Source organism: Akebia trifoliata, chromosome 8 (assembly GCF_017979445.1).
Source record: "Akebia trifoliata isolate Shusen 1 chromosome 8, ASM1797944v1, whole genome shotgun sequence".
NCBI classification, from domain to species: Eukaryota; Viridiplantae; Streptophyta; class Magnoliopsida; order Ranunculales; family Lardizabalaceae; genus Akebia; species Akebia trifoliata.
In genome coordinates, this window is record NC_141382.1 from 38,289,423 (window position 1) to 38,306,461 (window position 17,039).

Sequence of the window (17,039 nt, forward strand, 5' to 3'; positions counted from 1 at the left end):
CAACCAAATATTTTCATCAATCAACTAAATATTATATAAGTAAAAAGCATCTATCACAAAGTTTAGTACATAACTCATACTCATAAAAAATATTGTACCATATAATAATATTTATACAGAGTTCATTCATAAAAGTAAATAGTTCACTTAAACAAAACTCTTTAACCAAGACAACCGCTCAGTTTCATTATTTAACACCATCCATATTTCACAATACTCTTTCGATTTGATAAACATGTTGAGCGCACGATTATAAAGATGACTCCTTTTCTCTAAATTAGTCATTTGTTTCAATATCTTAATACAGTCAGGAACAGACGGGCCACTGTCAGGTTCTTTTCCAAGTACAGTTATATGGGACTGTACAGTACTTTATAGTTCAGCAAAATCATTATGTTTTCGACGCTTACTAGTTGAAGAACTACGAACAAATTCTTGATGATCTTGACTTGCATCTTGGATATTTGGAGCAGTGGGTATGGTCATTTCCTCTTCCTCGTTAAATGCATCCAAATTTTGTATACTATCATCTTCCAAATTTGTGGATGCAGTAGAATCTACAGGCAATCCTGTTTGATGTGGACCCCATCTATTATTTTCCTCTGCCAAGGTGTACTCAAACAAAATAGTCAACTTCTTTACATCCTTCAATGAATTCGTACGAAATTATTTCGCAATAGAGTATTTCTGTGGCATGAAATGTATTTAACCTAATTAGAATGTTTTATCCACATTTTGAAAGAAGAATAGAAAAAAATAATTTTGAAATTTACCTTAATGAAGTTGTTCCATTTATCATCCGACCAATCGAATGTATCCGTCTTAGCATTGTATCCATGATCGGTGGTGGTCATAAGTTTCACCCAAACACCGTAGAGTCTTTTTAGATAATCCCATTCATTCTTTAGTTATCGTTGAATCAACTCTTCTTTTGTAATATTCTTTATCACAATAATTATCCTTATCCAGTAATGAGATTTCAAGCTTCCTCCTGACCTCCCACTTTGATTGACTTCTTCAATGAATAGATTGATAAACAAATTCTTAAGCTCTATTGTCCAATTTACTCTTTTTTTCTTTAGGAGGCATATTTAGTCAATAACAAACATTTCAAATGTTTGATTAAACAAAAAAAAATATCACCCTAGTAACTAAGGCACAAATAAAACACAATTTTCAAATATCAAAACCTACAAGAAAACAGAGGATGCTCATCACAAATCCTATTGCTTTAACACAAATACATGCATTAACTAATGAAGTTCACAAATCCTATTGCTTTAACAAATCTCATTTTATACATAAACATAAGGTCATCATCCAGTACAATTGTGTTGATACTATAACGATTATGAAATCAATTGTAGTTACGAACTCCATGTCCTTCTGAATTTTTCTTCCTATAGGAATACAATATTTAAAACAAAACACGGGGGAAAAAAGAAAAAAAAAGAGTATGATATAATAGTAAACCATATTGGCCAATGACTATATGGGATGAGCTTTTAGATTAGACTGTGACTCAAATAAGAGATGAAAGAAATATAGTATGATATAATAGTAAACCATATTGGCCACTGACAGGATTGTAAAGGGGCGTTTGTCTAGACTATATTTGTTGAGTCAGCTCAAATTAGAAGTGAACTTATGCTAATAAATGGAAAAAACCTTATTTTTTAAACCTATAAAATAATTTTAGGGTAATACACCAAACAAGTTAATTGCTAATGAAATAAATAAGAAATATAAGAGTTCTAGTAAGTTTTTCTATTTAACCAACCTTTAACAAATCACAAATCTTATTGCTTTAACACCCACAATGGTTTCCCATATGTAACAGCCCTTTAATATTTTAAATTAAAATTTTTACTAGAAAAATGAATTATCCTTCCTATTATTGGAACTACTGAACCTTATTAATATGACGTGATACTTCGATGCATGTTGCATACATCATAAGAGCATCTAAGATCTTCTAATGACAACCTTTACCCTTCTGAAGATATTTTACTTTTGTATGATATGCATGATTCTGTATACATCCACATTACATATTCATGTATTTTAAATCAGATGTAACATTTATAAAGTCATGGTTGCTTATTAGAAAACACATAGAACATTAACTTGAAGTCATACTCAAAATCCATTTGAATTGATGGCAAACTAGCGCAAACAAAAGCAACCTAACCACTTTTGTTGATATATATACATACTGCACCCAAACAGGACAGCAAAGCACATTGTCTTGCTCGTAGGTCCCTTCTAGTCTTTTCTACTACTAACACAATCCTAACTCATCCTTTTGTAGGTGATTGATAAGAAACAAACTTCATAATCAACAATTTCACAAAGAAGTGCATGCACACGTTAAACCACAATTCAAGGTGCCAGAACCTATATGAAGGAGCTAATAAAGACAATTTGTTTAAATACAACATACAACAACATGGTGTCCTTCAACCATTAAGTAATTGGGGATCTTCTTTCACTAATAGTTTACTACCAGTTTTTAACAAAATCTAAAATTTTGGTAATAAAACCTCTCAAGTATTGAATATCATACCAAAATATCTCTACAATGCTTGTGGTACTTGAATTTCACTTCAATAGTGGAAGCCCTCCTAAAATCCTTTAGAGCCCGTGTGTAAAATAGTCGATTTGAGAAACCCAATGTGGTTGGTTGTTGAAACATCTCAGATCAGCTATTCTACAGCTGATCCCACTATTTTTCATCTTCTTCTTTGTTATGGACTCCAAATTCAAGACAAGCAACAAAAGACTCACCAAGCTTTCTTGGTTTTGGAGTATCCAGACTTTAGATATTATTTTGTGAGGTACTAACACACATTTGATAAGAATAGATCATAAAAACTGGTGTTAACTCAACTGAATCACCAGTAACTGGTACAGATTTCAATTTGAGTCAAATTTCTATACTAGTCCTAATTCTTATTCTTGACCAAATCTCCTGGGACAAAATTTTCCTGAACTGTCATCCTTGCTATCCGTTTTTTACATTATTTAAGCCATCAGATTGATGAGCCAGATGATGCTTTCTAAATTGGATGGTTACAATCATCTTAATTTGTTGCTTCAAAGATCTCCTAGGTTATGCATCCCATGCTTTCTGCTATGCAACTGACATACTGCCCTTTTGATCTACTAGGCAGGAGTCTTTGATTCTCCTTTTCAAAAATAAAATATTCTTACCTATAAAAAAACAAAAACAAAAATAAACTTTTCTTGCTACATAATACATCAAAAAAGTCATAGCAGTTTCACATCTTGTGGGCATGGGCTGAATGGTGTGCTTGGCTATTGTTGGTCCTTAATTTTTTGTTTTTATTTTTTTGGTGTGTATATGTGCTCAAATATGAAACATTATACTGGTTTTGACATTGAGTTGCTCATTGTTTTCGCCATTTACTATAGGTAACTGAAACGACAAATTTATAGAATCATGCTGATTCATCTCAGATTGACGACTCTAGCAACAAATTCTTGAAACTCTAAGCTAAGAAATTTTAGAAAATTAACAACCCAAAATCAGAAAATAAAATTATCAGATTTTGCCAAACATCGTTCGAAATTCAAGAAGCTATGAACAAAAAAGCTTTAGAACGCACCTTGTTCGAAACTCAAGAAAGATTGGATGGCGAAGGCGAAGTACAGAGAAAACCCTAGAAAATGTTGAAGCAAAATGAGAGAAGTTTTGCAGTGAGGAAAACAAAGTGAAAGATTAGATGGCGAAGTATTGTTCGGTGGTTTTTGAAGGCCTCGTTTGATGATGAACCTTTAACAACGATGAATCTCGTTCGGCGACGATGATGAACTTCGTTCGATGACAGGGATGGGCTGCTATTCAACAATGGATATCTCTTCTTCGTAGAGATTAGGGATTTGTTAAAGGATATTTGATGTAATTTTTTTAAATCTAGAAGGGCATACTTGTCCGCCCGGATATGTAATGGTGTTGAGCGCAAATAGTATTTAGCATTAAGTGAAAAATTTTCGCTAAAAATTTTGATATATTTTTTAGCATTTTTCACTTAAATTTGATTATAAACAAACGCACTAATTTTGGAATATTACTGATGCTGAATTGTGTTCAGCATTAAGCGCTTATTTCAGCGTTAAACAAACACCTCCTAAGTATCTCAAATATTTACAAACACTTGAAGGGCATACTATTACAGTGTGAAGAGTAAAGAGACACTTGTCATCTGGAGGGGGTAAGTAACCACCACGCTCATAATTCCTCTTTTAATAATTGAGTCGTGCTGGAGTGACTTCAAGCTTGTACCTCATATCACACATCTTGACATGAAAGTAGATAGGAACCATAGATGCTTTTTCACTTGTATCTCGATGAAAGGAACCTATGATTCCCATACTCTTTCATGTCAAGATGTGCGATATGATGTACAATCTTGAGGTCATTTCAACATTATTCTTATTAATTATACTGAGTAATTATTTGGTCACTTTGATTATACTTAAATGGATCCAAATGAATAATCCACGAAGTAATGTATATTGGGTGGTCAATGATTTTTATTTAAGAAGTAAATTTTCAACAAAGAATCTACGCTTATTAATTTAGGAAATATCCAAGTTTGGGAAAAGACACGTGTTAGATATCTAAAATATTCCACAAGTATTTTTTTCCCGAACTTTTTGAAAGATTATTTTATTTGATAAAATAATTTTACTTTTGCAGTGGTTTGTAAATTTTTTGTACTTGACAATGTGTTTCTCAAATGAGTCATGATTTTCGGGGCCTGAGAAAATCATAATTTTTTTCAAATATCTAACAAATTCTCCGAGAACCTCAATGACATGTATATAGGCAAATATGGTCAATTAATGCGTGCTTTTGGAATTTTATTTAGTTTCTTTTTCAATTTTATTTGTAGTTTAAAGTTCTAACATGCATGTAAAAGATTCAAATATAATTTCTTAATGATTTCATATTGAAATCCATTTTAATTGATTATTTTGACATTCCTTTTTGAAGAAATTTGCATCACATCATACATGAGCCTAAACTAATGCAAATCCCATCTTGAAACCTTAGATCTTGTGAAACATAAATGACGCAATAGCGGGGAAATTATAAAGATGGAAGCCAACAAAAAAGAAAAGAAAAAAAAATCTGCACGATCTTTACATCATTCTCCTCGAGTTGGAGAGAACTTAATGCCGCCAATTTAGCACCAATACAAATCATCATTTATCTTCTTGAATTCTTTTCGATTTCCTTACCTTTCTCGAGAAAATCTTTTTCTAGGTTGGATTGAAGAATTTTTTTTTCTTCTTTTACAAAGATGCGTACACTTGGAAAATTACATACTTCTTGTAATTATTTTCTTTCATTTTTTTTTCCGAAAAATCAACCCTAGATTAATGTCATTATTAAGCGTGATGCAAGTCAAGGGCCCAAGTCAAAGTAATTTGAGGATAAAAAAAATAAAAAACGAATATTGTGCAATGATAGGTGGAATTTGTCCTTATTAGTATACCTTTCTCCAAAGTGTGGAAATTTTTTCTATTAAAAGTCAATAAGACAACAATCTTTATCAATCCTTCTATCCATAACTCCTAGGTCACCATTAGATGAAAACAAAGGCCATGACTTCAAGGTAGTTATATTATATTCAAATAATTATACATTTTGCTTACCACGAGTAGTCACGAAATCTTATTTTAACATATCCAAATCATTAAAATAAATTTTAATAACTTCTATTGGGATTTTCAAAACATTAAAGGAGTCATCTTAGATGTCATACTAATCAAGGTGGGGGATTCACATAATTGATTTAATATATATCAATATATCTCACCTTTAGGTCTCCAATAACGAGATGGCTCGTCCGAGAGATCTTTGTCTCCGACTAGATTTCAAACCAAGATCTGTTTGATTGAACATGAAAAATGGGATGGGGAAACCCCAAGGGTTGGCTCAATGAAAATTTCGGATCAATAAGCGGTTAATACTTGTAGGTCATGAGTTTGATACCCAATATGAGTATTAATTCCTCAAGGGCCACCCGTAAGGGCACACCCTCACTTACATAGAGCGTGTGATGTATAGGCGTTGCACTTGCCTTGCAACTAGTCCTTGGACAAGACTATGGCCTATGGACTGGACAAAGTCCAAATACGGGTCTAATCCGTTGTCTACAGGGACACCGGGTTATAAAAAAAAAATGGGCGGGGAAATGAATTACTTTGAAAAGAACAATTTTCGGCATTTGGTTACATTTTCTTACAATTCAATTTTTTTTCCCAAAGTGATTTCCCATGCAATGAGGGAAAATGGATTCCCATTAAATCCACAAGAGATTTATTTTCCTACTACATTCTAATTTTATTATCTCATGATTACTCAACAAACTAAAAATCATATTTTTTAAAACTAAAAATCATATTTTTTAAAACTAAAAAAACTAGACGTTTTGTATTAAACTCAAAAACAGGTGGGTGTACAAAGAATTTAGAAATTTTAAGGTATAGTGAAAAACAAAAGTGGGTGCATTGAACAAAAATGGTGGGTGCAAGTAGAACATCCCTTTTCACAAGGAATTAGATTTTCTCCTTTAAAATGAAATCCAACCAATTATGAGAAAGCAGATTTCACAAAGATTTCCTTCCTATTTTAATTTCTGGTCATTTTAACATGTGTCTTAAGGGCACACGTTAAAATGCATTACACACACCTTGGGAACAATCACCTAGGGATGTTTTCGGTAAAAATTAAAAAAATTGAGGACAATTTTGGTAAAAAAATCAGATCCCAAAGTGTATTTAATGCACATTAACAAGTGCCCTAAAGCCACACGTAACAAAATCCTCTAGTTTTAGATGTTCGTTTGACCGGCACATTTGAGGCTCATAATTTTCCTTCGAGTCGTGCTGCAGTGACATTGAAAAGTACATAGACTCTGACATTTTGATGTGATGGTGCATACATTATTATAAGTGTATCTCGATGAAAAGAATCTATGATTATGTGTGTACCACCGCATCAGAATGTATAATTCGATGTATATTATAATGTTACTTCAGCATTATCCTTTTCCTTCCTGGAAAGGAAAGGTTGGAAAGATCCGACCTTTTTAGGATTACAAGGTACACTGTATCTGGACACACATCGCCTCGTTATCTTAAAAAGAAAAAAACAAAATGCTATTAACACACCAACTTTTACTTATAACTCATCAATCCATATGTTAACTTCTTAATTTTAAAGCATACAACGGGTCGGATCTTTATAATGGTCCAAAATTTGAATTTTAAGGGTTTAGACTCTTAGAGTAGATCCTTATAAAAAATTGGGTCAAATATGATTTAATATTCCTTGATCTGATTTGGATCCGGATTTATTCGTGTATTCGCATAGATCCGAATGATAAATTATTTTAAAAAATTATATATATATATATAGTTTAAAGAGAATTGCTATTGGCATCCCGATTTCTTAAATTATTTATCGCGCCCCATTCAAAGATTAAAACACACCATTCAGACATTACAAAATTTTGGCTCAAATTATTATCTAAGCATTACGAAACATTATAACACTCGATTTAAACAATTTCAATATTTGTTTACATGATTAATCCCATAAAATCTTAAACCCTAAAAATAGAAATCTAAGAAAAGCAAATGGGAGAGAGCTTCTTTTCACACCCCAATTTTCATTTACTTATTTTTTTTATTTATAATTGAGATGTAATAAATAAAAATTAGAGTGCCAATAACAACTATCTTTTTAAAATATTCTTTCTATGGCTTTAATACAAATTAATTCTTATAAATAAAAATATTATAATGATAAAATAGAATATTATAGCAATTATCAAAGAAGTTTAGTAGAAAAAATGTTAAACGGTGAGAAATTATCTGATTTGTTCTAATTTTAATAGGATTGGATCCATATTAAGTGTAAATAAAATGATTCAAAAACAATTTTACCTAGTAGGATCTGAATCGGATTCGGATCCAGATTTAGATCCAGATAAAAAGGATTGATGTATTGTAAGAATAAGTTGGTGTGGCAATAGAGTTTATCTATATAAGGTGCTGAGATTCTCTTTCTGCCACCCTGAAATTACAGGACAAACAACAACACTGCTGCAGCGGCCTCGTGTTTCTCATGATTTCATCGCTCACTCCCTCTCTCTTCGAATAGTTTTTGTTACAGAGTCAGTGAGTGAGAGATTTGGGGATTGTTTCTCTTTCTGAAAAAAATCTCTGATTTTCGATAATAATTTCTAAAAAGCTTGGACGAAGAATTGAAATTCGACATGGCAACCAGTGTGGTAGAGCACGCATCGGTTACTGATGATTTGGGATGCTGTAAGAAGGGACCAGGTTACGCTTCTCCAATCGAAGCCATGGTTTCTGGTCCAAGAGAAGCTTTGATTTATGTCACCTGTGTTTACTCAGGTATATATCATTAATCTTCCTTCATCTCCAACTCTCTCTCTTTGGATTTATTTTAATTTTGTTTTGGTTTTTTGGATTTAGGGAGTTTTGCTTTATTGTATTTGAGATTGAATTGGTCTTATGAACCCTAATTTTGATTAATTGGATCATGTATCCTTAGTGTAAAATGACCAGTGTGTCGTTTTGGTAATTTTTCAATTTTCAGTGCTTGTTTTGGTAATTCTCTATAAAATTTACCATATTAAATTGAATGTGGACAGCCAAAATTGATTTTAAATTGTGTTGGGGCGCTCCATTTATCCAATAAAAAGGAAATATTTGGGTTGCCCTCTCTAATGCAAGCATCGGAAATACATTTGGATAGGGGTGATGGTGGTCCTGCAAAATACACTCGGACGATCAAGTCAATAACAGTTCAGTAGAGTATTGGTGACATTCAAATGAAGTTCCCGGGATCATTTTACCTCATTAATCGAGCCATTTAGAGGATGAATATGTCTGCCATGACATGAATATTCTAAGAATTTATTCTGATCCCCACATTGTAAGGGGATCATTTTACCTCATTAATCGAGCCATTTAGAGGATGAATATGTCTGACATGGCATGAATATTCTAAGAATTTATTTTGAATCCCTCATTGTAAGGACCCTGAACAATGCTTCTTTATTCCCAAGAGCAATATGTTGTTACCACTTACTAAAACTTTCCACATAGAACCTTTTTTGAGGTATCTTTTATTTGCCAAAATCAATCCACAAAGATTCAAGGCCCAAATGCTAGGCCTTTCTTAGATGGCTGCCTCAATCCAATTCATTGTATCTTAAGCCCAAGATACCCTTGTAGTCATTATCACAAAATTATAATTCAGAAAAAAAATTCGCCAAATAATGGTCCAACTGACTAAATTGATGATTAATCGGCAATTTGCCGAATAGGGTAATTTTTTTACTACTCAACCTTTAAATCTCAAGAGCAAGGTAGAGTTTAGGGAGTTTGAAGATAATGGTACTTTGGGGAGAAACCCAATAACGTCATTTGTGTAATCCCCAAAATCAACACCCCCCCCCCCCCCCCCCCCCTTTTTTTTTTTTTGGAACCTTTCCCATATTTATCGGAATTAGCCGAATTGCCCCCTGTCAAATAATTGCAAATCCAAACATGATTTCCATGCTTTTAGTTTACAAACATATTTTCAGCTAACATTGTGGATCATTTTATCAATATCTACTCATACCCACAGAAACCTGCCCAAAAGAATAAGTTCAATTAATCCTTTGGAAATAACATGTACTTGAAAAAAAAAAAAAAACAAATGATATCTATTCAAAGCGAAGTAGATAATTTCTAGCCTTCTGCATAGGAGTAGGACACACATTTAGTCTTACGAGAACAAAATTGGTCTTCTATTCGATTGACGAATGGGTGGCTTGTTGCTTGCAATAATCGAGACAAAAGTATGGGAAACCAAAGATATTTGATTTGTTAAAATCTCATTTCAAACCCCAGAATTTGTTTTGTATCATCTTTAAGACGGAAGTATAATCAGCAGGAACATGTAATTTGGATTTGAGAGCATTTACATTTAGGCCTGAACACTGACTTGTTTCTGTATATTTTGCACAAGAAAACATGAACACTGAACAAGATTATTTCTTATGATAGGATAAAATGTACATGGCCTCTAGTCTTCTCATTAATCTTGTTCAATTCTATAGTAATTTGGACAAGTTTTCATTGGACTTTGTTCTAGTATGCGCAAATTGTTCTCATGGTTTATTAACTATACAGGAACTGGAATAGAAAAGCCTGATTACCTGGCAACAGTGGACATTGATCCAAGCTCACCTACTTATTCAAAAATTATCCATAGGCTTCCTGTTCCTTATTTGGGTGATGAATTACATCATTCTGGCTGGAACTCATGCAGCTCTTGCCATGGAGATCCATCAGCTAATCGTCGTTTCTTGATCTTGCCTTCATTGATGTAAGTGAGAATCTTCTTGTTGCAGTAGAGCTAAATTTTAAAATTGCAAATCAATTGGAATTTAGTCTTTTTGGTAAATTGGAAAAAGTTCAATATTTGTTCGGTAAAATCTTAATGGTACTTAGATTGTCCACTAAAAAAATGCATGCATATAAATATAGGGTGGAGTTCGGCAGTCAATGTTAGGGAGCCAAAATTTGTCCTATATGGGTTAAAGTTTTTGGATTGAGCTGATTTTTTGTGAGCATGATCTCTATGGTGAGTAGATCATCCTCACAAAAAATCAGCTCAATCTGAAACTTCTAACCCATTAAAAGTGGTTCACATTTTAATGGTAAAAAATCAACAGTCCAAAATTTTAAATCACTTTTGATGGGGTTAGAAGATTCAGTTTCAGCTTTTTTTTTTTTTTTTTGAGGATGATCTCCTCACAATAGAGATCATCCTCACAAAAATCAGCCCAATCCGAAACTTCTAACCCATATAGGACAAACCCGTTGGCTCCCTAACGTTGGCTGCCGAACGTGACTCATATATATATGGGTAGTGATTGGTAGCCAAAGTTGGGAGCCAAAATTTTTTCCTATATGGCTAAAAGTTTCGGAATGGGCTGAATTTTTGTGAGGATGATCTCTATGGTGAGATTGAGGAGATCATCTTCACAAAAAATCAGCCCATTTTGAAACTTCTAACCCCATCAAAAGTGGTTTACAAATTAACGGTAAAAATTGACGGTCCACGATTCTTCAACTTGTTAATTGGGGTTAGAAGTTTCCTAGAGATTATCGTCACAAAAATCAGCCCATTGACCCATTCCAAAACTTTTAGCTCATATTGGACAAAACACTTCGGCTACAACTTTGGCTATTGAATCCGAACCTATATATATCCTAAACATGACCACCACCTTGGTATTGAAGTCCTAAATCAAATGAAGTTCAATTGATTATTATGTTTATGCTTGTTTGGGCGTGATTTGCCCACTAGATGAGAGGAAACCCTATATTACATTGTATTGTTGTTCTAATACCATCTTTTGGATGGAGGGTTTCATAACACGCACACAAAGTCAGTCATGTAGCAGGGCTTCCCCATCTCTCTTATATATGTTACTAAAAGTCAGAATGTTACATGATTGCGTTTAATTAGTAATAAAAATCAATTACCTTATTTTACCCTACACAAGGCCAATTAGATCTTTTGGTGAAACTATTCAACAATTGGCTATGTTTATCCCTATATGTTTGTATTGTCAATTGATAACAAGAAAAAGTTTTCTGCTTCAATTTTATTCTCCTACCTTTTAATTTATTTTTTTATTCACGCATTTGATGATTGGTTGTTGAATTAGCTAAGTAATGTTATCCATTATCTACTTACTTGCAAAAAGATTCACTTTCATACCATCTTCAAGCAATTTCAAGTAGAATATGTTGCCAGAAGTTAAGTTTCTACCTTTCCTAGAATTCGTAAGCTTTATATTTATGAACCCATTTCATGTCACTAATATCAATGCTTCCCATAGGCTCTATATTCAATTTCTTAAAATTCTCACTTTGTATTTGTTTGTTCTTTCTTTCAGATCTGGTCGCATATATGTAATTGACACCCAAAAGAATCCCAAGGCTCCCTCATTGCATAAAGTTGTTGAGCCTGAAGATATTGTTAAAAAGACTGGATTAGCCTATCCCCACACTTCCCATTGCCTTGCATCTGGTGATATCATGGTGTCCTGCCTTGGAGATAAAGATGGAAATGCTAAGGGGAATGGTTTTCTTCTTCTCGACTCCGAGTTCAATGTGAAGGGAAGGTTAGTCTATACTGTTGTTTGATCATGAGAAATGCATCTTGTGTGATTCAAAAAGCTCTCATTTATATGTTAATTGTGGGAGTATTGTTAGTCTAACTGTTGTTTGAGTCTGTGTTATCAGGAATCTTTCCTACTAGACCAGGTTTGTTCCTACTGGACCAAACCACAAAGAATACAAAGAATCAAGTACTAACCAATTTGTGAATCCAACCATTTTGGCTTTGCTGAATTTTGTCATTGGTTCGGTGAACCAAATAGTGAAGATACAACGTTTTTTTTTTTGTTGAGAAATTCGAATATGCCTCTTCATGTATTAGAATGTATCTGAGTTCAAACTCTCATCAATGGTCCAAAATCAATTCTAATTTCAGTTAACCCCTCTATCAGTGGTCTTGATTATTTTTAGATCAATTAGATAGAAATCACTTTGAGATTGCTAGTTGGATGCCTATGCTTCTTCTGGCATTTTTTTTTTATATGGAGATTGTGCTGTTTTGTCATTTGGTGTCTTTGGAAAGAACGCAACAACTGCATTTTAAGGTGGGGAATAATTTTCAGTTCATAATTCTAAAGATAAAAGGCCTCCTGCCTGTATATGGTCACCAATAAAGCGATGAGTCTCCTTTTGTAATTGTTTTCTTGTTGGGCCAATTCTAGTGAGTTTCTCCTTTTTCATTACTACAATTTTGTATGTTTTATTGTTTTTACAAGTCTTCATTCATAATTAACTAATATTTCACCAATCAGTCCTTAAAAAAAAAAGATGGAGGTTTGTTGAGAACTTGGTGGCCGTTGATCCCTACTTAGTGAACATATCACTTAACCTAACCATTCTACCGAACCTATTACTCAGGTGGGAGAAACCAGGGCACAGTCCTCTTTTTGGTTATGATTTCTGGTACCAACCTCGACATAAGACAATGATCAGCTCATCATGGGGAGCTCCGTTAGCTTTCACAAAAGGCTTCAATCTTCAACATGTTTCAGATGGTCTATATGGAAGACATCTATATGTGTACAGTTGGCCTGATGGAGAATTAAAACAGACCCTTGATCTTGGCAATACGGGCATGATACCGTTAGAGGTAAGGCTGAAAAGACCTGTATAGGACTCTTTTTGATTTCAGTTTGTTTCACATTGTATCTCGACATCATGTCAATTGCATTCATCTGCAGATCAGATTCCTCCATGATCCTTCTAGAGATACGGGATTTGTTGGGTGTGCATTGACAAGTAACATGGTGCGATTTTTCAAGACTCAGGATGGATCGTGGAGCCATGAGGTGTGTTCATTTAGTTCTAATCCCACTGGGTTTTAAGTTTGTGTTTATGTTTTGGTAGTCTCTCCGAATAGGGCTTGATATGGGTCGGGTTTGGACCGGATCTGAATATATCCATATCCTGATCTGAATTTTTTTATTCGGATCTGGATCCAACCTGGCCAAATTACTTGATTCAGGTCAGCTGGGTCGGATAATTTTGGACGATTCAACATTTTTTTTCTTTCTATATTTCTATTCTATTTTACTATTATAATCCATTTATTTGATAAGAATTCATGTAATATTAAAGTAGTGGAAAAAGATATTTTGCAAAACAAAAAATATAATTTTCAAAGCAATATATCATTCGGATCTAGGTGGTAGGACTGCTGTCAATGGATTGGATCAGACCCAAAATCCGATCCGATAACTTCAGGTCTGGATCGATGTTTTGGATTCCGATAAGGATCAGATCTGATAGTATGTTAGAAAATATATAAATTATATTATATATTTGTTGAGATGTATGAAGTTTGTTTCGATTTTGTTTATAAAATTTGGTTTGGCCCGATCCAATTATTAATGGATCAGATCTGGATCTTAATATTGAGTTCCGATAAAACCGATAGTTATCAGATCAGTCTGGGACTGGATCTGATTCTCTTATTGGACTGGTACCAAATCAACCTGATCCGATCCGAACACGATCCATTGACAGCACTACTAGGTGGATATAGGGATGGGTCCGTATCTGACCCGGACCCGATTCATGTCAAGGGACATCAACCCGTATCCGACCCATATTTTTATTCAGAACTACTCCAAGTATCCAAACCCACAAAATTTGGATTTGGATCACTCGACTTTCAGATAAAATCTGACCCATTTTATACCCTATCTCCGAAGTCCATGAGTCCCTTAAACTACTACTAGTTTTGATTGTGCAGGTTGCGATATCGGTGCAACCCTTGAAGGTGAAAAACTGGTTTCTTCCTGAGATGCCTGGACTTATAACTGATTTTCTCATATCTCTCGATGATCGTTACCTCTACTTTGTGAATTGGCTTCATGGGGATGTCAGACAGTATAACATTGAGGACCCAAAGAAGCCCGTATTGGCAGGTCAAGTATGGGTTGGAGGTTTAGTTCAAAAAGGTAGTTCTGTTGTTGTGGTGGCTGAAGATGGGAAAGAGTGGCAACCTGAGGTTCCCGAGATCCAGGTATGCTTAAAAATATTTCTTAGGATTTTAGTCCTTAGTGTTATACTCATGTCAGAACTCATGAGCTACCCCAAAAAATATACTGAAAACCTGTATTTCGTTCTTCTAGGGGCATCGGTTGCGAGGGGGACCTCAAATGATTCAGTTAAGCTTAGATGGGAAGAGGCTTTATGCTACTAACTCTCTCTTCAGCGCATGGGATATCCAGTTTTATCCAGATCTTGTAAAAAAAGGGTCCCACATGTTACAGATCGACGTTGATACAGAAAAAGGTGGCTTGGCGATAAATCCAAATTTCTTTGTCGACTTTGGAACTGAACCCGAAGGTCCATCCTTAGCTCATGAGATGAGATATCCTGGTGGCGATTGCACTTCGGATATCTGGGTTTAAGGATTGGGCAGCTATATCTATGAAAGTGGCAGAAGAAAATAAGTTTTAGTCTTAAATAAATTGTATTTGCAATGTGGTATAAATTGTTCTTAATATCAGCTAATAGTTGGAACAATGCCATCTACATCCAAATCCAAACATGAACATGTAGAGATGGATCTCCCCTGTTGCTTTCTGGACTTCTAACTTGTATCCAAACATCTATTTATTTGGTTGTTAGTTGTATATTTGTTTATGCATCATTGAGTGCTTTTATATATGAGAGCTGATGTTCGAACTAGAAAGTCTTCACTCGGCCCATAGATATGTTTTCTTGGGATACACAAATGCACATATTTTATGGGGATTTGCATTTGTGTATCCTGAGGAAACAGATCTATGGTTTTGTGTCTGTAACACATCAGCCGAGTATTGACCGAGTGAAGACTTTCTAGTTAGAAAATCATTCTTCTTTAGCTTGCAAATAAGCCACAACTTACTAGAAACAAGATTGGTACGGCCAGATACATTGGCTGCACGACCATTCCTATTTTCAGAGACAGTAAACTTTGGAACAGTGTTTTCAAATTCTAATGAGAGGTACATTTTTAAAGAAATAAACTACAAATTAGGATAATCTTTGCATATTTATAAATTTTAAATTCACACAATTGAATTTTTAATCCATAAAAATAAATAATAATAACAAATATCATTACTTTATATTATAGTAAAATTAAAATATTTTATATTCCAATAGTTGAAAGTCCCTATGATACTTAAATATTTTATAATCATTACAAAATATAATTAAATATTATTTTTTCACAAACTTTATCTATATAATATTAAATAATATGAAAAATTATTTATAAATTAGTTTGACCCAATGATTTACTTTGTACGGAGGTGCCATTTAGCTAAATAGTAAGGCTTAGGGCTGTTAATGGATAGGATCAGGCCTGAAATCTGATGCGTTTTGATCTGATAAGATTTGATCCAAAATCTTATTGGATCGGATTTGGATCAACCATGTTTTGATTAGATAATATGTTAGAAAGTATATAAATTATGTTATATATTTGTTGAGATATATAAAATTTATTTAGATTCTGTATATAAAATCGGATTTGGATCTCAAAATTAACATTCATTAAAAAGCCCAATCTAATAAGGGTATGATTCGAGACTTATCAGATTAGTCTTGGATCTGTTCCTTATTGGATTAGCACCAAATCGACCACGATCCAATCTGGACCTGATCCAGCCCAAGTAAGGCTTGAGGAGAGTTCATCCTAAGACCTAGGTTCAAATTTCGTTGAACTCACCATCAGCGCATAAACCTCACCTCTTGCTTGCCTAGTCACACAAAAAAGAAAAGAAAAAAAAAAGACTTGCTTTATATATATTACTACTTTGTATTTGAATTTATTTTTAAGTATTCCAAGTATATTGCGTATTGACAGTAATAAAGAATCGAATAATAAGAATGAGGAAGAAATAATTCTCAAGGGGTTGGCTTAATGGCAAGAGTTCGCAGGTTGTGTGTCCGATACCCAGTATGAGCAATGGCTCCTCGAGACCACTTGCGAGGGCCTAGTCTTACTTACCTGGCGCGTGTGATGTGCAGGTGTTGCTCGTGCCCGAGGGAGGGACCCATATGCCTTGGTATAGGCCTTAGCTCACCCGATCCCACTAGTCAGACATTAATTTGGATACCCCATTAACAAAAAATGAAAAAGAGAAAAAAAAAAAAAAGAATGAGGAAGAAATACATTATTAAAAAATAAAATAAATTAAAGTGAGGCATACTACTTATGTCTCAACCAAAAGATGTATGCCTTTTAGGTGTCTTATGTTTAAGGCGTAAGTCTTAGCTACTTCAAGATTTCAACCTTATGCCTAAGGGTATTTTTAGTGAGCCTCTTCTTG

At 33.9% G+C, this 17,039-nt stretch overlaps 1 protein-coding gene and 1 long non-coding RNA gene across 2 annotated transcripts; one reads left to right on the forward strand and one right to left on the reverse strand.

Moving 5' to 3' along the window:
- Positions 1-20: 20 nt before the first annotated feature.
- On the reverse strand, positions 21-3,924 carry LOC147396726 (uncharacterized). The gene is made up of 3 exons (XR_015180661.1): positions 3,630-3,924; positions 774-1,076; positions 21-687 (listed from the first exon to the last, which is right to left on the reverse strand). It is a non-coding gene; the product is annotated as an uncharacterized LOC147396726 (long non-coding RNA).
- Positions 3,925-8,102: 4,178 nt separating this feature from the next.
- Positions 8,103-15,367, forward strand: LOC147396727 (selenium-binding protein 1-like). The gene is made up of 7 exons (XM_086451805.1): positions 8,103-8,457; positions 10,249-10,444; positions 12,027-12,254; positions 13,108-13,339; positions 13,431-13,538; positions 14,465-14,737; positions 14,847-15,367. Exons 1-7 carry the CDS (start codon positions 8,316-8,318, stop codon positions 15,126-15,128), a joined length of 1,461 nt encoding a protein of 486 aa, XP_086307931.1. The 5' UTR covers positions 8,103-8,315; the 3' UTR covers positions 15,129-15,367.
- The last annotated feature ends 1,672 nt before the right edge of the window (positions 15,368-17,039 follow it).